This window comes from Trichomycterus rosablanca, chromosome 22 (genome assembly GCF_030014385.1).
Source record: "Trichomycterus rosablanca isolate fTriRos1 chromosome 22, fTriRos1.hap1, whole genome shotgun sequence".
Taxonomy (NCBI): Eukaryota; Metazoa; Chordata; class Actinopteri; order Siluriformes; family Trichomycteridae; genus Trichomycterus; species Trichomycterus rosablanca.
Genome location: NC_086009.1, coordinates 16,357,674 through 16,383,215, shown reverse-complemented (window position 1 = coordinate 16,383,215; position 25,542 = coordinate 16,357,674). Strand labels below are relative to the sequence as shown.

General features: G+C 41.8%; 1 protein-coding gene across 2 annotated transcripts; it reads left to right on the top strand.

Annotated features, from left to right (window-relative positions):
• The first annotated feature begins 69 nt into the window (after window positions 1–69).
• smarca4a (SWI/SNF related, matrix associated, actin dependent regulator of chromatin, subfamily a, member 4a) lies at window positions 70–21,913 on the top strand. 2 transcript variants are annotated; one of them, XM_062984919.1, is made up of 34 exons: window positions 70–176; window positions 4,432–4,699; window positions 5,422–5,554; window positions 5,978–6,445; window positions 7,209–7,307; window positions 7,512–7,767; window positions 7,856–7,982; window positions 8,068–8,241; window positions 8,995–9,168; window positions 9,260–9,427; window positions 9,544–9,594; window positions 9,688–9,818; window positions 10,530–10,584; window positions 10,688–10,800; window positions 11,753–11,900; window positions 11,986–12,149; window positions 12,606–12,672; window positions 12,757–12,867; window positions 13,055–13,297; window positions 13,848–13,961; window positions 14,126–14,233; window positions 14,317–14,403; window positions 14,489–14,535; window positions 15,321–15,487; window positions 15,577–15,740; window positions 15,856–16,083; window positions 16,411–16,488; window positions 16,604–16,822; window positions 16,914–17,191; window positions 18,090–18,195; window positions 18,598–18,699; window positions 18,811–18,943; window positions 19,042–19,181; window positions 21,141–21,913. In XM_062984919.1, exons 2-34 carry the CDS (start codon window positions 4,478–4,480, stop codon window positions 21,171–21,173), a joined length of 4,908 nt encoding a protein of 1,635 aa, XP_062840989.1. In that variant the 5' UTR covers window positions 70–176; window positions 4,432–4,477; the 3' UTR covers window positions 21,174–21,913. The 2 variants fall into 2 exon arrangements, with proteins under 2 accessions (XP_062840989.1, XP_062840991.1); XM_062984921.1 differs by lacking the exon at window positions 21,141–21,913 and adding an exon at window positions 19,296–19,488.
• The last annotated feature ends 3,629 nt before the right edge of the window (window positions 21,914–25,542 follow it).

The following is a 25,542-nucleotide window of genomic DNA, read 5'->3' as shown; positions in this document are numbered from 1 at the left end:
GGGGGCGCTAGTGAGGCGCTATGGCGGCTCGCGGTGCTAACCGTACAATCACACAAGAGGCGGACGGGGGAGGGAGCGGGGGGGAAGCGGAACAGGCTGCCGAGCTGCTCTTTGTTTCTAGCTCGCTAGCTGAAGAAAACTGGGGGAGTTACCGGCGAAAGCTGATTTCATCGACTGTAAGTAGTTTAAAGTACTTCTATCAGGACTGGGTGTATAAAGACGATGTTGTGTTTGATATGTCGTGAATAGCGCGAGCGCAGATGGAGCCGATTCCTCAAACAGCAGCGTTTGTTATTCGGTAACGAAGCTCGGAGCGGTCAGTGTTAACCCACAGAGCGGAATGAATGAATGAGGATATATTTTGTAGATCTAGTTCACACGGAGGACTGAGCAGAGTGAACCGAAGGAAGTCGAGGCGGTTCAGTCGAGTTTAAAAGTAAAGCAGCACTTTTTTGGCGTTACTTCTCACACGGTGTGATCGGTTCTATCTACAGAGTCACAGCAGCTCAGGCAGGAGAGCATGGCCGCCTAGCTAATCTAATACTGACCCGGTGCTTCTACTCATTACACATGTCTAATATGTGCTCGTTCTTACAAAGTGCTTGTAGATTCCTACCTTAGCTTCACTTTAGGCTCAAGTTGTGTTTAAGTTATTTTTTATACATTTCTGTACCATTTTAACCCATTAAGCACATTTTACAATTAGGTTTTGTGTGATTTTATTGAATGCAAACAGCAGTTGTGGGAAAAACACCTGAAGTTACTTCTTTTTTTCATCCTCCAATTCATTCTTTATTCCTGTATTGACACAACAGTGTTTTCCTTCAATCGATTTTTTAAATGATAATAGACCCCAATATGTTATATATTGCACTATACTGTATATGTATACATTTAAAAATCGGTTAATTCACTACAAATGTTATGGTTAGTGGTTTTATATATATATTAGTTGTATATTTCCCAAGTGCAAAGCACACTTAATAAGCAGGATAAAATAAATTAAGGCGTCACAAAATGCACTTATTATTGTACTATTAATACTTATAATTATTACATTCTTATTAATTACACAATTTTGCTGGTTTTCTCTCAGTCTTCTAGTGTTTACATGTAATTTGGGATACAGCCGGGTTCCTTTTGTTTAGTTTTTATTCCAGCTATCTAATGTGTTAGTTCTAACCAAGTTATTGTAGAGTCCTGCCTTAGCTTCGACTTGTGTTATATGGCATCCTTTCTACATTTACACATTTTACAATTAGGTTTTGTTTGATTTTATTGAAAACAAACAGCAGTTGTGGGAGAAAAACCTGATGTTACATCCTTTTTTACAATAAAAAAATATTCATACTTTATTCCTGTATAAAAACAACAGTGTTTTCTTTCAATCGAATTTTTTAAATCACACACACACACACACACACACACACACACACACACATATATATATATATAAAGCACAGTGGGGGGAAAAACCCCTGATGTTATGGTTAGAGGTTTTATATAAATAAATATATATATATATATATATTATTATATTTTTTTTTTTTTTTGCAAAGCACACTTAATAAGCAAGATAAAATAAATTAAAAAGTCACAAAATTCACTTATTATTTTACTAGTAATACTTATAATAATTATTACATTCTTATTCTAGTTAAGTTAGTTTAGCTGGTTTGTCGCTAGTTTTCTGTTTCATAGTGTTTACATGTGATTTGGGATACAGCCAGGTTACTTTTGTTAGCTTCAGCATGTTTTGGTTTTATTCCAGATATCTAATGTGTGTTAGTTCTAACCAAGTTATTGTAGATTACCTTAGGTTCAACTTGTGTTATATGGCATAATTTATACACGTAGCATACACGTAGTCATCTAACACATTATAATTAAGTTTTGTATCATTTTATTGCCTGCAAACAACAGTTGAATGAATTTTTCTTTTTACAATAAAAATTGGTGTTACAATAAATAATAAAAACATTTTAAAATGACAATAGACCTCAATATACTGCAGTATACTGTATATGATCTTGAAGCTTTTTAAATTTATATACATTTAAATCTGTTAATTCGCCATGTTATGGTTAGTGGTTATATATACTGTATATATATATATATATATATATATATATATATATATATATATATATATATGTTGTATATTTCCCAAGGGAACACTTAATAAGCAGGAAAAACAAAATAAATTATGGCGCCACAAAATGCACCTATTATTGTACTAGCAATACTTATAATAATTATTACATTCTTATTAATTACTAAGTTTACATTAACTCAATTTATCCACCAATGTTTTTCTCTCAGCCTTCTAGTGTTTACTTGTGATTTGGGATACAGCCGGGTTACTTTTGTTAGCTTCAGCATGTTTTGTTTATATTACAGCTAACCGACTCCACTAAACTTACTAGATATATACCAACCTTAATAGGAAAACGGCATAAAGAATTATTAAAATTAAATTGCGTGTTTTAATTATGTAAACATTGACGTAGCTGTTCTCTTTTATCGAGTTTAATAAAGACTTAAAAAAGACATAACGGCCGCGTCCCAAACAGCACACTAGCCTACTATATGTCTTTCATACAACAACTAAAGGTGTTTCTAGTGTTAGATAATACTGCAGTGTAGTATTTACACGTACTTTTGTTGACTTTTTTCGTGTTTTGTTTCCATTTACCACTTTTTTCCTCTCGCACTGAAAGCGCTGGGTACATTTAGCAATCCGGCTATATACTGGATTTGATATACATAGAACTATTATTAAATGATCTTTTCTTAGGGTAGTGTATTATTTGTATAAGTTGAGGTATTTGTGAAGTTGTTTTAAGCGTTTCTAGTAGAATAAAATAAGATGAAAGCTGCGTCTTAATCGGCGTACTGCCTTACTAAATAGTATGCCAAAGCTACACTACTTAGTACATAGTGAGCGGTTTAGGACACAGCCGACCCATTTCCCGTTTACACGGTTTCTTGTTTTGCTTTTAGAATCTCACTTTTTTCTCTTGTGGTTACATGAAAATAAGCTTATTTTTCTAGCATTACAAGCTGGTAAACGGTTTAGGATTTTTATATTAGCTCACGCTACAAAGACACGGTTGAAGCTTTGAGGAAGCGCTTCTGCTGTACGGGCTGCGTCCCAAATTGCATAGTGTCACTAAGTAGTGTGGTAAATTAGCAGACATGCAGTGGTGGTATTCTTGTATGTATGACACCCTGTCATTTTTACTAATTGACTATTTACATTTCTTAGTTTACTGAAAACAGATTATCAGTATGTTTCAGACTGGTGGACATAAATGAAGCAGCAATGTCTTCAAATAAATGTTGACCACATAAATTGCACCAACCCATTGGATATATTAACAGTAAATAATTGGATATATTAACAATTGTAAATAAGTATAACACGATTTTTGCCAACCATAAGGTCCTGGGTTTGATCCCCATGTGGGGCGGTCCGGGTCCTTTCTGTGCGGACTTTGCATGTTCTCCCAGTATCTGCGTGGGTTTCCTCCGGGAGCTCCGGTTTTCTTCCACCGTCCACAGACATGCAAGTGAGGTGAATTGAAGATACTAAATTGTCCATGACTGTGTTTGACGTTAAAGACTTGAACTGATGAATCTTGTATAACGAGTGACTACCTGTCCTATCATGAATGTAACCAAAGTGTGTAAAACATGACGTTGGACACTGGTCCAGTTTTCTCCGAGATAATGCGGACGCTCAGTATTAACAGTTACCCACATAAAAGATGGTATCAGGATGCACAGTAGAATGATTTATGAGTTAAAATGGTCCAAATTCCTACAAATGTCATGTGAAGTCCATGGCTCAGTGAGTCAGGGCATGTTAGCCAGGTGGGCCTAATGAAGAATAAATAAATAACGAATAAATTATTGACGAATAAATAACATTTTTTGCCAACCTATTTACAGCTTAAATACATTGTTGTGTGGCGGTTGTGTGATTGCTGGGGTCATTGTCTTGAATGTTACAGAACTAATAATAGCTAGGATACGTTTTTTGTTTGACTTACAAACACCAAATATACAATTTAATGCTAAAATTTAATCAAACTAAATCTTATTTAGGTACATACTGCGTAACAGAAAATAGAAACTTCCATGTTATTTAACAGTGAGGTCAGTATAAATCTAATCTGCTGCCTAACTACTACTGTTGCTGCTTAAGCTTCTTGTTATCCTCTTGTATGTTGTATGAACCACCAATGAATGTCCTTGTGGGAACCATATTTCCATGTCCTCACAACATGGGAAACATCTTAGTTCTCTGATGAATTATGTTTTCCCCTTTCCCTTGTTGTATGAACTATCAGTGGTTCTCACACTACAACAGGCATGATAGTTTTGTTAAAATTAATTTATAATCTACTCTTCTGGTATCCATTGCAGAACAGTGCTTTTATTTTCCTCATTCCTCCCGGCGCCGTTGTGAGAGATGTCCACTCCGGACCCCCCTATGGGAGGGACCCCTCGGCCCGGCCCTTCTCCAGGTCCTGGGCCCTCTCCAGGAGGCTTGATGGGTCCAAGCCCTGGGCCTTCACCTGGCTCTGCTCATGGTATGATGGGCCCCAGCCCAGGACCGCCGTCTGCAGGACATGCCATTCCTCCACAGGGGCCTCCGGGATATTCTCAGGACAACATGCATCAGATGCACAAGGTCAGTTTGTATTAACAGTTATATAGCAATGAGGTTCATCCACACGATAAGTGTAAATAGAGTGGAGATTTTAAAAATGGCACCACTGGAGAAATGTTTTGCTAGTTTTAGGAGTGCATAAGAACGAAATGGCAGATGACTGGAGTATATGGGGATTGTGCTTTTTCTGTCCAGGCTCCTAAATTATGGAATAGTCTCCCACTCGATATCAGACTCTCTGAGTCTACATTAACCTTCAAGAAATGTCTTAAGACACATTTTTATTCATTAGCATTTCAGAGTAGTGATCTTAAGCAATGGGGCTGATGTTCTTTGGTTATGTGTATGTTTGTGTATGTATATGTGTGTGTATATATATGTATGTATGTGTAGTTAAAGTGCATTTATAATTTTTATTTGTGCTATTGTATTAATGTTTTTATGTCACTGTGTAGCTTTTATGATTATTAATTTTTGTGTCTTTATTGTAAAGCACTTTGAGGCTTGGTCCTAGAAAAGCGCTATATAAATAAACTTTACTTACTTACTTACTATATTATTCTGGTTTTTTAATACTTGGTATACCTGGTTAAATACCTGGTTTAAGTCTGATTTAACTATATAAATCATGTCTGGCTTTTTTTCTTATTTACACATGATTGTGGATGGCTAAACCTATTCTTTGTTCCTAATTCGTATCTTGAATACGAATTAAAACTGTTCTTTTTTGTCTTGATCCATAGCCTATGGAAGGCATGCATGAGAAGGGCATGCCAGATGATCCTCGCTATGGCCAGATGAAAGGCATGGGCATGAGACCGGGTGGCCACAGTGGAATGGGACCACCACCTAGTCCCATGGATCAACATTCCCAAGGTACAACTGACTTAAGTTTAATCAAAATTATGATCTGTTTGTTGTTATGAGTGGTATGTGTTTGTTTGTATGTGTTTGTTCTTATGTGTGGTCATTCTAATTACATACAAAGCAACAAAGATGAGATGTAAAGTAAAGATTACAAATGCCCACTAGGGCTAAGATGTATTGAACAGATTACTGATACATTTCAATGGCACAAATTCCACAGACATATATAAAAGTCTTGTGAGAAGCTGTTGGTGTAGCTGATAAGATAACATAGAGGTCACTTTATTTTAAACTGGGATGTCCAACAAGCTCATAGTCAGGTGTCCAAATACTTAGCAGCTGAGCAGCTGAGCCTTTAGACTGATGGTAATAAAACATGCTTTAAAATTGTTTAACAGCACTTGGACACTAATGTTCTTCTTATACATACAGGTTATCCCTCTCCTCTGGGTGGCTCTGAACACGCTCCCAGCCCCGTGCCTGCTAACGGCCCCCCCTCTGGACCGATAATGCCCTCCGGTCCCAGTGGTGTGCCCATGGAGGGTGGTGACCCTCAGGCCATGGCCCAGCAGAACCGCGGTGGAGGTGGCACACCAGGCCCCCCAGGCCCAGGACCCAACGGAGTACCCGCGGGTGCCGGCGGACCTGGAGGACCTGGAGGACCCACACCGTTCAACCAGAACCAGCTCCACCAACTCCGCGCACAGATCATGGCATACAAGATGCTGGCTCGCGGACAACCTCTGCCCGACCACTTGCAGATGGCTGTGCAGGGCAAGCGACCCATGCCGGGCATGCAGCCGGTGATGCCAAACGTGCCTCCTGCAGCCGGACCGGGAGGTGGTCCTCCTGGACCTGGAGGACCTGGACCAGCGGGGCCCAATTACAACAGACCACATGGTAAAAGCTGCTGGACTTTTCCGTTCTTTTATACATACATGCAAACGATATACAGTATAAACTGGTTACAGCAGCGATCCCCAGCCTTTTTTGCACCACAGGTTTAATATAAGATATAATTTCACGGATGGGCGGAGGCGGGGGGAATTAAAATAGAATAAGAATACTACTTATAAATGATGGAAAATCAGTGGGAACCCTGAGCTGTTTTTGCTGCAACGAAACGCTCCCACCTAGGGGTGATAGGGGGCAATAACACCTGAAGTAGCAGTGTTATTATTGCTTTTGTAGCAATCTCTAATTATTTATTCTTTCTGTTCGGTTCAGTAATAAATGGCGCACCGGTACTGGTCCGTGGTCCGGTGGTGGGGGGCCACTGGTTTACAGCATTACATTAAAGTGAAATCCATTAGATTAATATTAATTTGGATCTATATGAGGCACTAGTGCTCGGGTGGAGCAGTGATCTGTTAGTCTAGCCCACCACCACTAAGCTCCGGGTTTTTTCTTCAGCCAGTCTGTCATCTACACAGGCCTGATTGGCTATGTCTGAGCTGGGTGGGATAGCCAAAGCCCTGTCATGGATTAGCACCCTGTCCAGGGTATTTCTACCTTGCGCCTGGACTAGACCAACCAGAAACCTGTCTAGGTTAAAGTGGTTGATGAAAATGGATCCTTAAAGACCAGCTAACGTAGTGCATCAATAAGAACATATTATCTATGTGCCAACTGGGCTTTATCATGTTATTTTTTCCATCGTCAGGAATAGTAGGACCAAACATGCCTCCTCCTGGACCATCTGGAGTTCCCCCGGGCATGCAGGGACAGCCCCCTAATGGACCACCCAAATCCTGGCCTGAAGGTAAAATCCAGATGTTGTACTGGCTACTGGCTTTACTGTATCTTGCAATGGGACTTCATTAATTACAATAACTGTAGAAGGTTCCTAACTTTCTATGAAACAGTAGAATATTGTCAATATGCTGCATATTTTGGCTTACAACAGCAACCCAGTCTACCGTTACTCCTACCCAGATTTTTTACTGATGTCCGGTGTGTTTTTAAGGGCCCATGGTGAACGCTGCTGCTCCAGCTAGTGCTCCTCAGAAGTTAATCCCACCTCAGCCAACTGGTCGCCCCTCTCCTGCGCCACCTGCTGTACCCCCTGCTGCCTCTCCTGTCATGCCCCCACAGACTCAGTCTCCAGGGCAACCGGCACAGCCACCTCCCATGATGGTTCACTCAAAACAGAATCGCATCACACCCATTCAGAAACCTCATGGCCTTGACCCGGTAGAGATTCTCCAAGAGAGAGAGTACAGGTGAGTAAAAAGATACAGAGTGATTGTGCGTGTTCTGTGTGTATCAATACAATTCGTTATCATTTACCTGTTGTTCTGTGTGTTCCAGATTGCAAGCTCGTATAGCCCACCGGATCCAGGAGCTGGAGAATATTCCGGGCTCTTTGGCTGGAGACCTGAGGACCAAAGCTACCATCGAGCTTAAGGCTCTGAGACTTCTCAACTTCCAGAGACAGGTAGGTTTCAACCTGTGAAAGTATGAGAATGTTTTCCAGTAATGTAGCTCTGCTGTGTTAACACATCATGGTTGTATCTCGCAAGTTGCGTCAGGAGGTCGTGGTGTGTATGCGGCGTGACACGGCACTGGAGACTGCACTCAATGCCAAGGCTTACAAGCGCAGCAAAAGACAGTCCCTGCGTGAAGCTCGCATCACAGAGAAACTGGAGAAGCAGCAGAAGATCGAGCAGGAGCGCAAACGCCGCCAGAAGCACCAGGTACTCTTCTACAGCAACCCACAACCTGTAACCTGTTCTATAGGCAGTGTGATCCCCTTTGCTCCCCGCTGATGCTGCCTGCCCCTCCGACACGTGTGCCGCTACAACCACGTTTTTTCACCTTATAAAGGCAGGGTCTTACGGTCTCTAGTATTGCATAGAGAGAGCCACACACTGCCATCCACGTTGATCAGCCAGCACAGGCTGTAATTTGGAGCTTGGTGAACGCGTAGAGGCATTGTGTGATAGCACAGCTGAGATTCAAACTTGTACCTGACTCCAAGGCATAGAGCAGAGTGTGGCTCTCTGAATGCGATACAGCCCTATGTAGGATGAGAAGTGGATACAGATTGGACATGTTGGTCAGATTGGAGGGAATGTGTGTGGTCATGTGGCTCTTCTTGATCAGATCGGGGGTGTCAGATTTGCATTCAGGAATTTGAAATGACTAGATTAAAAGATGAAGGGGCAGATTCTAGTGTCAGCCAAGGCAAAAAACAGTGGTAACGGTTTACCACACAGTAACCGGCACGTGTCTGGTGAATAGCAGAGGGCACTTGGGCGAGTGTTGTGCAAAAAAAGCTTCTGCAAAATAAGTAACCATATAACATCTTTAGAAGGTAAAGGCAAATTAAATGATGCTCAATTGAAAATAAACAATTCCTCCCATCACTGGTGTTATATATGGTGCATTTGTCTTTATTGGATGCTTTGAACCAGTGTTTTTATTTTTCATCTCTTTCCCTCCTTCAGGAATATCTCAACAGTATCCTCCAGCATGCTAAAGACTTCAAAGAATACCACCGCTCAATCTCAGGGAAGAACCAGAAACTCACCAAAGCTGTGGCCACCTACCATGCCAACACCGAGCGGGAACAGAAGAAGGAGAACGAGCGCATTGAGAAGGAGAGAATGAGGAGGCTGATGGTGAGCACACACAAACACACACATACTCGCACTCACTAGCATGATACGGAATAAGAATCGGCTTTAAGCGACTTTGCTCCGTCTCGCTCAGGCTGAAGACGAGGAGGGTTACAGGAAGCTGATCGATCAAAAGAAAGACAAACGTCTGGCTTACCTGCTGCAGCAGACGGACGAGTATGTGGCCAACCTCACGGAGCTTGTGCGGGCCCACAAGGCTGCGCAGGCCCTTAAGGACAAAAAGAAGAAGAAGAAAAAGAAGGTACGGTATTTGGAGAAGTTCAGTTGCTTTAGAATAATCTTATTATGGCTTGGAACTTCCTTTACCCCTGTCAATAACACAGTATTGAGAATGGCTTCGTTTGTTTGTTGTTGTAGAAGGCCGATACCGCCGAAGGTGGAGCGTCTACGTTGGGCCCAGATGGAGAGGTAAAGTGGCGTTCGTTAGCAATGAGTTGCACGTTATTACACAATGACATTTGATGATATTAAACCAGTGTTATGCTTTCCACTATGTTGTAGCCTTTGGATGAAACCAGTCAGATGAGTGACCTGCCAGTGAAAGTCATTCATGTGGACAGTGGCAAGATAATTACCGGGGTGGATGCTCCCAAAGCAGGCCAACTTGAGACCTGGCTAGAGATGAATCCTGGGTAAGTGTTATGAGGTGTTAGTTTAATTCAACAAACGTAAATGCAGAAATAAATGTAATCATTTGCACCTTGGTCTCAAGTATGCACTATGCACTAAATATCCCCATTACTAGAACATGGGAACCTGTGCTGTGGGTCAGGGGCTGGTTATTGAGACCCACTGTTCCAAGAATTTCCAGTCAGTTAAAGCAGATGATGCTGGATCTGCCAGACTTGTCAATTCTTTGTACACAATGAGCCAAAACATTAGGCCCACCTGGCTAACATGCCCTGACTCACTGAGCCATGGACTTCACATGACATTTGTAGAAATTTGGGCCATTTTAACTCATCATCCTACTGTGCATCCTGATACCATCTTTTATGTGGGTAACTGTTAATACTGAGCGTCCGCATTATCTCGGAGAAAACTGGACCAGTGTCCAGTTCTGAAGTCTGGTGCCCAGCCATTTGAGATGTTTTTAAGGGTGGACAGAAGTATACATACACAGAAGGGTTCAAAGTGTAACCGATTTGCAGTTTTGGGGTTAGTCTTAATGTTTTGGCTGATCAGTATAATTATGAACGCTCCCTCTACACACACACACCAAAAAAACAGTGATAATACACTGTAGTCATTTTCTATGTCTGCCATGAATACAACAAAAAGAGCCTTTTTGGAAAACGTTGCTATTTTGAAGGTGTAAAAACACACTTGTGCTTTGTCTGTAGGTACGAGGTGGCACCACGATCCGATAGCGAAGACAGTGGCGAGGAAGAGGAAGAGGTACTATCAAGTTCTGTCCTTGTGATCTCATGAGATGTAGCTAGTAGCGATAGTAGCAGCTGTATTTGTGTTATTTTTTTTTTATACCTTTCTTCTACTGAAGGAGGAGGATGAGGAGCAACCACAGACATCACAATCTCAAGCAGAAGAGAAGAAGAAAATTCCAGACCCAAACAATGAGGATGTATCTGAGGTGGATGTCCAGGATATTATTGAGTGAGTAGCCATGTGATTTTACCATTTTGGGAAAGCTTTAACACATAGGGTGTGTCGTTTTCTATAAGGGTGTTTATGGTCTGGACCAAGTCTGTTTTAATATAATTCGTGTTGTAGATGAATTCTCCCCCTTTAGCGCATCCAATTGTTCAATTAGCATCGTGCTTTCTCTCTGTCTATGCCGAACCCTGCCTTGACCGAGGAGATCGAAGCTAACCCACATCCCCTCCGAAACATGAGCAGCAGCCAGATGCATTTTTGCCACCCACACATTTGAGTTTGGCGCCACCTAGCGTTGCATGCGGAGAGACACACCCTAAGGGCACCCTTCCTCATCTCCTGTGCAGGCGCCTCTAATCAGCCGGCAGAGGTCGTAATCGCATTCTGACAGAGAGAGACCCACATCCACCCCCCCAACTGAGCAACCGGCCAACCGTTGCTCATACAGCCACTCGGCTTCGAACCGGTGAAGCAGAGCTGAATTCGATACAACGTACTCAGAATCCAGCCCTGGTTGCAGCGTGTCTTTTTACCGCTGCGCCACCTGAGCGGCCTGTTGTAGATGAATTCTGACAATGGCCAGGTGGCCAATCCTGGGTCCTTGAGTAGAGCCCTTTTATCATTAATTGCAGGGCGACAGAGTGGCTCGGTGGGTAGCACTGCCGCCCCACAGCAAGAATATCCTGGGTTCCCTTCGCAGGTAGAGCAGCCTGGGTAGTATCTGTATAGAGTTTGCATGTTCTCCCCGTGTCTGCATGGGTTTCCTTCGGGGCTTCGGTTTCCTCCCACAGTCCAAAGACGTGCAAGTGAGGTGAATTGGAGATACTAAATTGTCCATGACTGTGTTTGACATTTAAAGACTTAAACCGAATCTTGTGTAACCAGTAACTGTACCCGTCCTGTCATTAATGTAACCAAAGTGTGTAAAACATGACGTTAAAATCTTTTGCAGGCATGCTAAGCAGGACGTGGATGACGAGTATGGAAGTGCTCAGTTCAACATTGGCCTGCAGTCCTACTACGCTGTGGCACACGCTGTGACCGAGAAGGTCGAAAGGCAGTCCGTACTCCTGGTTAACGGAACACTCAAACGGTACCAGGTACTGACATGCACAGTAAAGAGATGCCCAAGTACCCACACTTGCTATGTTGTCATGGAAACATACTAACAAAATCTCTTTTCAGATTAAAGGTCTGGAGTGGCTGGTATCTCTGTATAACAACAATCTGAACGGCATTCTAGCAGATGAGATGGGTTTGGGAAAGACCATCCAGACCATTGCACTCATTACCTACCTCATGGATATCAAACGACTCAATGGACCCTTCCTCATCATCGTACCTCTCTCGTAAGCCTACATTTTTGTATTTGATTCCTCTTGCAAAGCAGATAGAATACTAGGCTGCAGATTTAATGTCAGTTTAAAATACAACAGGCTTAAATGAAAATCATCATCTTTATTTATTATTTGATTAATACATTTATTCCTGTTGTTCTACAAAATAACGTGGCGCAATTGTGGGTAAATATGGGGAAAGCAGCAATTACTATTTTATTCTGTTAACATGTCCAAAAATCATTAGCATTGTTTTAAATGAGGTGACCGCCTTACTTGGACTACTGGCCCAGGATGGCTATGGTGTTATTATAGCAGACCACTATAGTGACCTGTCTATTGAAAAGATTTAACTGTGAACACATTATGTTGGGTTTAGGATGACTAAGTCCATCCATGCTTCAGCAAATTTGGCATCCTAAAGTACTTTGTTTGGAATGTGATACTAACATGGATGTCTTTCCACAGGACTTTGTCAAACTGGACCTATGAGTTTGATAAATGGGCTCCATCTGTGGTGAAACTCTCTTATAAGGTAAATTATAATTATATCTTAGTCATCACACTTGAGATGAAACGTTAAGGATTACATCTAAAACATTTGTTGTCTTCCTATCAGGGATCTCCTGCTGCTCGTCGTGCCTTTCTTCCTATTTTACGCAGCGGCAAGTTTAACGTTCTTCTCACCACTTATGAGTACGTCATCAAAGACAAGCAAGTGCTGGCCAAGGTAATATTTGACGCACAAACCAGTATTGAAAGCCCTTTGTCCTTAATGGTCAGAATTCTATAAACATGTCAGTACACACAAATATAATAAACAATATTCCTGTTTTTCATTGGATGATGATCAACATTTATCATTGATAATTGTAATGCGTATGTGATGCCGCATCTGCCGATCTGTCTTGTTCCAGCTCCGCTGGAAGTACATGATTGTGGATGAGGGTCACCGCATGAAGAATCACCACTGTAAGCTCACTCAGGTGCTCAACACACACTACCTGGCTCCCAGACGTCTGCTGCTCACAGGAACGCCTCTACAGAACAAACTGCCTGAACTCTGGGCCCTGCTGAATTTCCTGCTGCCCACTATCTTCAAAAGCTGCAGTACATTTGAGCAGTGGTTCAATGCTCCATTTGCCATGACTGGAGAGAAGGTAGCTTCACTGCACACTTTATACGGGTTTGACTTGGGGTGTGTGTTTATTTATGGCATTACAAGGATCAGATAATATGAAAAGATGTAAAAGTCCACTTGTTTTTTAGTAGTGAAAAGCTTATGCTTAATAACAATTGTACGTTGTTTTAGCCTAAATGTAGTATTGATATTGATAGATTCTGAAGTCCCGGGTTTGAATATTTGCTCTGCTACTGGTCGGCTGGGCGTCCTTTTTGGCTAATACCTGCAGCAGACAAAATTGGCTTCCAATCTGCTGGGTGGGAAAGAACGGACTCGGGGGTGGGGTTATCAACGCTGTGTAAGGAGCACTGTGTAAGCAGCGCAGACACCGGGGGCATCGGGGTTCCCAGAAGCAATTTTGCTACGGGAAAATGCATCTAACATCCATTCACTAACTACAAGTTGGAGTTATACTTTTTCAGATGAGCCTTGTATGAACTAACAGGCGTTATAAATGGCGTTGTTGTTTTTGCTACATGTCTAAAGCCTTATCCCTCCTGACCATCTTCTTTTCTTTTATTTTGCAGGTTGACCTGAATGAAGAAGAGACCATCCTGATCATTCGACGTCTCCACAAAGTGCTTCGTCCCTTCCTGCTCAGGAGGCTTAAGAAAGAAGTAGAGGCGCAGCTACCTGAGAAGGTCTGGTTCCTACCACACACCCCTTATGCATATTTTTAACCACACTTCTACACTTTTAGCTACACTTTTCAGATCACACATTTCCCTATGACCAAATGATGTTTTTTTGTTTTTTTTTAGTGGATTAATGTACAATAACGTGATGTGCTGGTTTCTCTGTGTAGGTGGAGTATGTGATCAAGTGTGACATGTCAGCTTTGCAGAGGGTACTGTACAGGCACATGCAGGCTAAAGGAGTCCTGCTCACTGACGGCTCTGAGAAAGACAAGAAGGTGATGAAAAATGATCCAACTCTGCAATCAACAAACATTTTTAAAGAATCTGGTAGTTTATCTATATAATTCTTTGACTACAGGGTAAAGGTGGCACCAAGACTCTGATGAACACCATCATGCAGCTGAGGAAGATCTGTAACCACCCCTATATGTTTCAGCATATTGAGGTAATGAAACCAGTCTGGTTCACCATATGTGCTATATAGTTTCCTATACAGAAAGTACATTCTCATTGATGTTTGTGGATTTTAGGAGTCCTTCTCTGAGCACTTGGGCTTCACCGGAGGCATCGTTCAAGGGTAAGTACTGTTTATTCAGTGCATACACCGATCAGATCAATAATCAAGTGTTCTATCTGTCTAATGATGTAAACATATAATAAAATATAGAAAATGAACCCTCACACTTATCCAGGCTTGGGTCCGACACTAAGGGAGCAGTGACCACCCACACCCCGTTTAGTTTACATACAACCATGTGCCTTTTGGATTTGTGAGTCCAGCCTGGCTCACATTTGGCTAAAATTGTTTGCTGTCTCAAGTCACCCACTCTTAAATTTTCCCCAAATGTGGCGCTCAGGTGGCACCGTGGTCTCAGACATTAACTTTAACACATTAATCGCTGGGATTTTAAGCTCTCAAGTTCAAAACCCAGCTTTGCTATTGACTGACCAGGGAGGGATCAAAGCAGGGTTCCTTGTCTCTGCTGTAATTACAATCTCCTCTGGCTGGCCTGAACGGGTGCCTGCATAGGGGGCACCTGATCTGATGGTAGTGGATGGCTCACCGTACGTGATGCTGCATTCTGTGAGACCCTGCCAGAGAGATCACATGACAATCACGGCCTTCCTCAGTCTGTGTGCACAGTTGGACAGTGTTTGTGTAGCACTGACGTACTCGAATTGAGTTGATGATTTTATTGGATGGGATCATATGTCAAATTATTAATCTATCACTAATTTTGCAGTTTGGAATCTCTATTCAGTTTAGAGGAATCTTTAGTCAGACATAATTCATTCACATTACTGTACGTAAAATTGTTATTTATTATTTGTTGGTGTTCCTCTTTTTGTTTTATTTATCAGAGCTGACCTGTACCGTGCTTCTGGAAAGTTCGAACTGCTGGATCGTATTCTGCCCAAGCTGTGTGCCACCAACCACAAAGTGCTGCTCTTCTGTCAGATGACTACGCTAATGACCATAATGGAGGACTACTTTGCCTACCGCAATTTTAAATACTTGCGACTGGATGGTTAGTACATTTTCGCTTTTGAATATGACATTTCACATGACATGAGTGGTGAAAATGGGGGTAAACTCGTTTAAAAACAATGTGTGCAGGAACCACCAAGGCTGATGACCGTGGCATGCTCCTGAAGAACTTCAATGACCCTGCTTCTACGTACTTTGTGTTCCTGCTGAGTACCCGGGCTGGTGGTCTGGGGCTCAACCTGCAGTCTGCTGACACCGTCATCATCTTCGATAGTGACTGGAATCCTCACCAGGTAACAAATGAGACAAGCCGAATGAGAAATAAAGCTGGACAAAGATGACAAAATTGGTGTATTTAAGAGCAAGTACCGATGTTTTCATTTTGGTTTTTGTGGTTGTCTTGTGCAGGACTTGCAGGCACAGGATCGCGCTCATCGCATTGGGCAGCAAAACGAGGTGCGCGTTCTGCGTCTCTGCACCGTTAACAGCGTGGAGGAGAAAATCCTGTCAGCTGCCAAGTACAAACTTAACGTGGATCAGAAGGTCATCCAGGCCGGCATGTTCGACCAGAAGTCCTCCAGCCACGAGCGAAAGGCTTTTCTGCAAGCTATTCTGGAGCACGAGGAGCAGGATGAGGTAGATTTGTTGTTCTTATTCTGAACGTACTGGTCTGGTGACTGTGTGAGGCAGGACGGGGGGTCACTGATCTAGGTGCCTGTGTGAGCCAAGGGGACGGGGTCACTGGGTGTCTGTGCGAGGGAAGTGGAGGGGTCACTGGTATGGGTGCCTGTGTGAGGCAAGGGCGGGGGGGTGTCACTGGTCTGGGTGTCTGTTTTAAGGAAGAAAACAGTGGCATGGCCAGAGCAAAAGCTATATACAGTATCATGCCACGTATCATGTGAACGCAGCTTAATGTACAGTTAATGACACTTAGCTGATTTGTTTTGCCTCATCACAAATTAGGAGGAGGATGAGGTACCTGACGATGAGACGGTCAATCAGATGATTGCCAGAAGCGAGGAGGAGTTTGATCACTTCATGGTAAGATTTACAACTCCATCATGCTGAAATTAAACACTGACAACACTGCACCATATAAAACATCTAGTTACACTTCATACAGCACTAACCACGCTCACTCATTTAACTTCTTCAGAGAATGGATCTGGACAGACGCCGCGAAGATGCACGCAATCCCAAGCGCAGGCCTCGGCTGATGGAGGAAGACGAACTGCCTATGTGGATCATGAAGGATGATGCAGAAGTAGAAAGACTCACCTGTGAGGAAGAGGAGGAAAAGATGTTTGGCCGCGGATCACGTCAGAGGAAAGAGGTGGACTACAGCGACTCGCTTACTGAGAAACAGTGGCTTAAGGTGAGGCTAAAATACAAACATCTAAAAAAAACATTATCTTTTATTATCATCTGCTAATCACTGTGTGTTATATCCTTTAAACACTTCTCAGGCCATCGAGGAGGGCACGCTGGATGAAATAGAAGACGAGGTGCGGCATAAAAAGACCACCCGAAAGAGGAAACGGGACCGGGACCGGGACCGTGACCTTGACCTCCCAGGCCCGGCCACACCCGTCTCGAGTGGAAGTCGTGGCAGAGATAAGGAAGACGACGGTAAAAAGCAGAAGAAGCGAGGCCGTCCTCCTGCCGAAAAGCTCTCCCCCAACCCGCTGTCTCTCACCAAGAAAATGAAGAAACTAGTTGATACCGTCATCAAGTATAAGGACGCGTAAGCTACACTTTTTTATTTTTTTTAACAAAACAAATAGATGATAATTACTAGATAAATGTCAGTTCCAGGTAAATTGCAGTGATAAATTACACTAACCTATTTCTGGGATCAAGGGTTCCAATTCCCAGCATTGCTATTGGCTGGTCGGGTGTATACATAAAGACCCGATTGGATATGTCTAAGGGGGATGGCCAGGGCAAGATGGATTGGCATCCTGTCTGGGCTGTGTTAATGCTTTTGTGCCCAGTGATTCCTGAACATGATAAGAGGTCATTGAATGATTTCAAATCAATAATCAAAAATGCAGAGTGTATCAAATATGCAACAGTTAACTGGGTTATTTTAAATAGCACTTGATTTAGTATCTAAGTGGTTAAATAACTTAACTAGTGATCAGGAGGTCCACTGCAAGTTGGTACTGTTGGACCCCTGAGCAAGGCTCCTGACCCTCAGTTGCTTGCACTGTATTGAGGCCCTTTAAATAAAGCATCTGCTTAATACTGTGAATGGGGCGGCACGGTGGCTCGGCGGGTAGCACTTTCGCCTCAGAGCAAGAAGGTCCTGGGTTAGATTCCGGATCCTTTCTGTGGGGAGTTTGCATGTTCTCCCTGTGTCTCTGTTTTCCTCCCACAGTCCATAAATTAGGTAATACTGTGAATGTAATTGTAATGGAAAGCATCGGCCTAATACTGTGAATAGGGCGGCACGGTGGCTCAGTGGGTAGCACTGTCGCCTCACAGCAAGAAGGTCCTGGGTTCGATTCCGGATCCCTTCTGTGTGATGTTTGCATGTTCTCCCTGTGTCTCCGGTTTCCTCCCACTGTCCATAAATTAAGTAATACTCCGAATGTATTTGTAATGCAAATTCATTTCTTTTCTTTCTTGTATTGTATTAGCAATGGCAGGCAGCTGAGCGAGGTCTTCATCCAGCTGCCTTCTCGCAAGGAGCTTCCCGAATATTATGAGCTCATCCGCAAACCTGTGGACTTTCGCAAAATCAAGGTACCGGACGCGTCCCGTCTTCATCACAGAACTTTGTGTTACAGTGGAATCGTTCTGTAGTAAATTAAACACAGTCGATAAATGTTGTAAATGGCTTGATTATTAGTTTAGTGCTTAGAATGACTGCACTGCTGGGATCTCGAGCCCTCTGGTTCAAATCCCAGGTGGTGCTATTTTCAATGGTCAGCACAATAATAATAAACAGGCACTGTAGGTTGTGCCTGAGGGAGGGAGGGAAAATGTAGAAATTTGACCTCTGCTGTCTGATAATCTCGGGTCTCGTCACCCAGCCTATGGGTGATACAAGTGGCAAAATAATTTAGATTTGTTGAAATATGGGGCGGAAATGAAGACTTTTTTTATGATGGCAGTTTGACTGTACATGCCGGTACTGGGTTACAGGAGCGCATTAGGATCCATAAGTATCGAACTCTGAATGACCTGGAGAAAGACGTCATGCTGCTTTGCCAGAACGCCCAAACCTTCAACTTGGAGGGATCACTGGTAAGATCACTGGTCTTTATTACTCTAGAAATGCTGTGTGAAATGCTGTATTTTAAATGAACAAATGTGTACCAACAATCGGACCATTTACTTTCGGTGTTTGTACTTCAGATCTATGAAGACTCCATCGTGCTGCAGTCCGTGTTCACCAGCGTGCGACAGAAGGTTGAAAAGGAAGTAGAGAGCGAGGGCGAGGAGAGCGAGGAAGAAGAGGAGGAAGCAGAAGAAGGCTCAGAGTCAGAATGTAAGTCATCTGTTTCTCGTTTAGTGTAAAACTAAACACGCAGGAACAGGAGTGGTAAATATAGTGTGTGTGTGTGTGTGTGTGTGTCTGTTTTCCAGCTCGCTCTGTGAAGGTGAAGATCAAGCTGGGTCGTAAAGAGAAGGCTGTGGAGAAAGGGAAAGGAAGGAGGCGCACCGGGAGAGGCTCACGCCCCAAACCCGTGGTGAGCGATGATGACAGTGAAGAGGAACAAGAAGAGGTAAAGCGCCTAAATACATCTGAGGCGCTTTTCGCCCCTCATCTGGGAGGAATGTGTTTTTCCTTGTATGCTTAATGCACCATCTGGTATATATGACTGGCTTTTTTTTTACAGTGAACAGTGGTAGCCCAGTGGATAGAGCTTTGGGCTATCAAATGAAAGGTTGATAGTTTGAATCCCATCTCTAGCATGCAGCCACTGTTGGGCTCTTGAGCAAGGCCCTTAACCCTCTCAGCTCCAGGTGCCCCACACAATGACTGACCCTGCATATGTATATATGACAAATAAAGGCATTCTATTCTGTTAAGGGAGTTTGTGATTTTGCTAAGTCTATTAGGCTGGATCCAATTATCCTTACCTAGACCTTTCCTTAAGGTGGAATACAAAATATTAGAGATGGGACGATCGATCGGCTACGAATCGGTATCGGACGATTTTTAATCAAAATATGCTATCGGCGATATTTCCTAAAAGTAGCCGATCCGATGGTGTGATATATAAAGACCATGTTAAGTTAACAGCTCAGTGGATTGATCCAGACTTTGAGCTACGAAGCACCAACCATCACATCACCATTCATCAACAATCGTACAGAAACCATCGTGAAAGCTCTTACGATGTAATTTTGCTGATTGTAATATTTACTTTAAAAAGATAATTCAACCCGGTCACATCTGAGTCGATTCTATCAGCACGTTATATGAACTCCTGGTTCACTTTGGTAAATCGTAAGCGGTTCTTACTTGTGATGTAGATGAGAACAGAAGACGTTACAGAGCCAATCCGAGGCAAAAGTTTATTCATTACCAAATTCGTTAGTTCAGGATCATCTGCTGGACTTTTAGAAAACTTTTAGCTCCTTAGACGGAACGAGTCTGACTCGGTTACAGATCTGTGGTAATAACAGTTTAATGAAGCTTTTTAATGTAAGAGAGTCAAACAAAATGTTCTGTAGTAGTTGGTGTTTATTTAAAACCACGACATTTAATTAATAACAGTAAACACGGAGAGATAACTGAGAAGAGAAACTTACGCTTCACATAAAAACGAATCAACTCATGAATCAATGAATCACTTATAAGCGATACTGTGAACAAAGCGTCTCTTCTAAAGGCACAAACACATACACACACACACGCGCGCGCTGCTCCGGTTTATCTTTACTGTGAGGCTCTTTTTAAGTTTATTTACTGCTAATCCCCCCCCCCCCGATCGGAATCGGCTATCGGCCGATGTCCCTGAAAGGAGATCGGAGATCGGAATCGGTGCCAAAAAAAATATTAATTATTATCTAATTGTGCTTTTGTGGTCTCTAATTGTGTGGAGATATGGTTAAAAGACTAAATTTGCACCAGGTTAACATACATACATCTGTATGTACATCTCAGGTCCCGCTTATAGACGTAACTCGTGCTCTAGGTGACCTGTCACAGCACTCTGGACGTCAAAAGTTTAAACCGGCACAGATTAGCATATCGTTTTCATGATCAAATGGAGTGCACTAATACATTTTTGTTTTTTTATTTAATTTGGTGCCATTTTGCCGTGCAGTTTTTTTTTGTCTAGTATTTTTTTAACTATTCACTAGCAAAACCCAAAATATAAAGACACGATAAAATATAATACCTGTCTTGCCATAAAATGACACAGACGTGTTAAACATGCCGTTAAAATACAAATGAATAAATAAATTCACTAGCAAAAACTAAAAAAAAGTCATTTTGTCTTTTCAATGCATATTTATGTTGGTCAATAAAGCTGATTAAGAAGCATTTTTATGGACAGGATTTCAAGGAAATAAATATAAAAACTGTATTTTGTCTTATGTTGCCATAAATTCACCACCTTTCTTTTCTTGCCAAATATTGCTGTCAAAAACGCATGAAAAGTCTAGACTGTTTGTCAAAATTGCTAATCTTATTCTTTCTATTCTTCTCTCTCCCCTTTTTATATTCACAGGAGCATTCTGCCAGTGGCAGTGAAGAAGATTAAGTCAACATCTGGACCAAACTATCAATTCAGGATCTGATCAGGATAACATTTTTACTTCAGGACCAACCCAACATCAGGGCCTAGTTTTACCCTAGATCAGTTCATTTTAGTGACGCATGGAACAAGTGGAACGTAGTGTGGGTATTTGTGGACAATTCGACCTAGTCGCATGATGAAGTGTTTTTAACGGAGGTTCGTGTATCCAGAGTAGAGCAGTTAAGCTTTAAGTTCCGAAAGACGAGAAACTGATTAATTAAAAAAGCATTTTAATATTTAAGGTATTCCCGGTTTATGTATGGCAGGACTGTATTTGTCTTATTTGCTTCATATTTGTTTATATTATTTCTTTCTGAAAGTGACATGAACAGTACCATGGCTTGCCGATAGTCTGTTGACCATTAAGAGAACATACCTGACCAGTTTAGTGTATTTTTTTTTTTCTACCCTCTTTTGTAACTTGCCTTTTTCAGCAGTGTACAGTAGTCACTAGGTTTCCTGCTTTTTGTATGTATGTATGGGTGATTGGGTGGGTTGTTTTGCCGTTTTTTTTTTTTCCTGTTCACTTTTACATGTACTGTATCTTACTTTTCTCTAAGGTTAATTTAAGGATATTACCAGGATCAAGGTACTTCCTCACTTGTTAAACTCCAGTCAGCAAAAACTGGAGGTAGCTCTTAGGACTCAGTACTGTGTCAGTGTCACTGGATTTTCACAATTCGAATAAAGACATCTCACAATTAGTCTGGTTGTGCATGTGCATTTTTTAAAAGTTATTTTTGTATTTAATATTTAACCTTCTTCTTTCTGACGCTAGATGGCGCTTTGTGACAAAAGTAAAAAGGTACAAGGAGTGTTCCTTGTTTTGGTGGGTTATGGATGTGATGGGGTGGTGCATGCAGGTGGTTGGTGTCTCAAATGAGGATGTTCATGACAGGGCAAGAGTGCGACGAATGACCCGCTGTAGCGACCCCTAATGAAAGTAGATGAAGGAGGAAGAAGACTTGTTCTTATTACTTTTTCTAACACTAACTACTCATTAAAATCCCACACAAATACTGGATAGAACAGCATATTTGTGCCATGGATTCTACAAGGTGTTGAAAGATTTCTCAGTCTATGTTGACATGATTGTGTCACATAACTGCTGCAGGTTTGTCTCTTAAACATTCATGCTGTTTCAACCACATCCTAAGTGCTCCAATCAATTCAGAGTCACCCTGGAGGCTCGATGTTCACTGAACTCACTGTCATGTTCTTAGTACCAGTTTTCAAATATCTTATGTTTTGCCCAAAATGAAGTGGTTGGCTTGTATTTGGCTTTTCTGAGGTTTGCATAGTTGTACATTGTGGTGCCATCATGGGTTTCGATATGTATATTTGAAAACATACTGTAGGAATAGGAATAAGAACAATAGGAAAGGAAAAGTTGCATTTACAACAACTACTGCCAGCATCAAGCAATGCTTATCACTTACAAAATACAAGCTTGATGCAGGCTGCCCTCTTGGTATTGAATAACTAACTGTTACTGGACGCTGCTGTGTGTAAACTGAACTTGCATAAAGCAACTACCTAAAAGCTTTGTGTTTTCTCTCATCCTTCCTCCTTCATTTCACTTTAATCAACTAATCAACCCTCACATTTTTAGGCCAAAGAAGGGCAACTAACATTCTACCCTTAAACCAACCTTATCTGTTGTTGCTTGCTATAATGACACAATTACATTCTAAATAATTCAACTAAGATTATTAACTTGGTCCTATGAAATCTCATGGCCTACTATTTCTTAGCTAGTTTATATATTTGACTACGACTGATGACTTCTTTGTGCCCATATTAATAGATGCAGTTTGACTGCACACATTAGAGTAATGTCTTGAAATCTCTGTAAAGATCTCAGAACGCATATCGCAGATCATAGGTCCCAAGATATGTCATCAAGGGCCATCAAGTTTATTCCTAAGCCTGGCGACCATATGAATAGTGTTTCTTAAGAATATTGGGTCTTCTGTTTGGGTCTTCAGACTATTTATTTGGTTCATTGTTCCTCTAAGTGTGTCCATTTATCTTGTTGCTGACGTCCTTTATTTCAGCATAATTGAAATTTTGATTCTTCTCATAATGTGTTAAGAAATCTTCAGTTTGGTTATCTGGGCTTTACCTTCTGTAAGCTTTGATGTGGTGCAGCAGTCTATTAGACCCCCAGGTTCAAGTCTCAGCTGTAACACTAGCTTGGCCACAAATTTGGGCATGTCAAAAAGGAATGTTGGCTAGAGTTTCACCTTATTTCTGCTACAACCACAACACCTGCTGTCTAGCCAGGCTGCCTGCACAAAGAGTATGAAGAATACTTCATTCTAACATGTCCCACCATGTGTACAATGGCTCAATAAGAATTAGTGGCTGAAAAGAACAGCCTGATGATTTCTCACACGTTGGATGATAATGAAGTAGGAGGATATTCATGTCTAAAATATGGGGTCATAATTATGGATTAAAAAAAAACATGACGGCCATTTTCATACGTTTGTACACTTCACATACAACACATAGTGTTTGAGTGGCACGGGAGTGAAGTGGGTAGCGCTGTCACCTCAGAGCAAGAAGGGCTTGGGTTCAATTACCCGGCTGGATAGCCAGGGTGTTTTCTGTATGGAGTTTTTATGTTCAACCTGTATTTATGTGGGTTTCCTCTAGGTGAACCAGTTTCATCTTACAATTCCAAAGACATGCAGTCAGACCAGTTAAAGCTACTTAAATTGCTCTAAATGTGTGTGTGCCCTGTGATGAACTGGTGACCTGTTCGGGGTGTTTCTTGCCTTTCGCCCAATTAACCAGAGCCACCGCGACCCTGACCAGGATAAAAAGGTGCTAAACAGACAATGAATAAACAAATGAACATATTGTATGTTGTTCTTATTGACAGTGTCTTGGTGTTTTGCCAGGTCATGTGCTGACTGTTAATATTTTAACAAATATATGAGCTGATCCCTCTGTTTCTCAAATCTATGAGCCAGATAAGGTCTGTTGACTATTCTGTTTACTTTTCTGGAATGATTTACATGCTCTTCCAGGTAAAAGCTACAAAGCTGTAATACCACAAAATCACTTATCTCAGTGTAGAAAGATGAGATAAATTTTAAGTGATTGCAGGCATCATTTTATTTATAGATCTGACATTGAGTTACTGATACAGATGTTATTATAGTATAGATCAGGTGTTTCAGCCACATCCATTGCTAACAGGTATATAAAATCAATTATAGAATATAAATAAATTCCCTTCAGCTTTGTAGCAGCAGTTTAAAAAGCCCTTTCATGTTTTAGCATGACTGTGCCCCTGTACAAAGAGTGAGTTTTATAAATACTGTACATGGTTTGACTGATTTGGTGTAGAGAAACTTTACCAGCCTCCTAAGAGACCCAATCTTAACTTTATTGAACATCTTTGGGATTTGAATTAGAATGTCACTTGCTAGCCAGGCCTTCTTCTTCTTGGCCAACACCACAAACCAAATGGGCACGAATCCCCACAGACACACTCCCAACTCCCAATAACCATTGAAAGTAAAAGTGTAACAATACCCCTACATACTGGTTTTTAGTCAACAACCAGTAACCTCTTAATCCTGGTACGAGTTGTGATGATTGTGGTACACACTTGTTAACTCATTCGCTTACACCTAGTGGCAGTTTTAAAGCAGCTGATCTACTTATTGTATGCTTTGTGTTGTGCCTCCCAGAATCACTAGGTACACTCCAAAAACACACCCCGAACAGGACGCCAATCCATCAGATTTCCAAAATTAGAAGGGGTGTCCCAATACTTTTGTCCATATAGTGTAAATAGGTCACTGCTATAGGTCAGAGCAGGCCATTGATGTTCCTCCACACCATTATGATGAAAAAGCACAGGGCCTTCCCCAAACTGTTGGAAACATAATATGTTAGGCAAAACTATATAACAAACCCTCTATATTGAGCACACATATTTTAATGCACATGTATGCTGATTTTAACATTTACATTTTCAGCACTTAGCAGACGCTTTTATCCAAAGCAACTTACAATACTGTGACAGTATACTGTCTAAGCATATGAGGGTTAAGGGCCTTGCTTAAGGGCCCAACAGTGGCAACCTGGCTTAAACCAGTGACCTTTCGATTACTAGTCCAACACCTAAACAAGGGGAGGCTCGTTCCTTAGGGCGATCGGGCGACACACCACCAAAGGACGAAAGGGAAGAAATTTTTCTATCACAGCTGTGACTGTTCTGGACAGTCTGTCTTGCCTCGGAATATCTTAATCCAATCAGCGTCGACTTGTGTTCCGTACAGTACCGCCCCTTTCGGGACGATTTCAGCCTAAC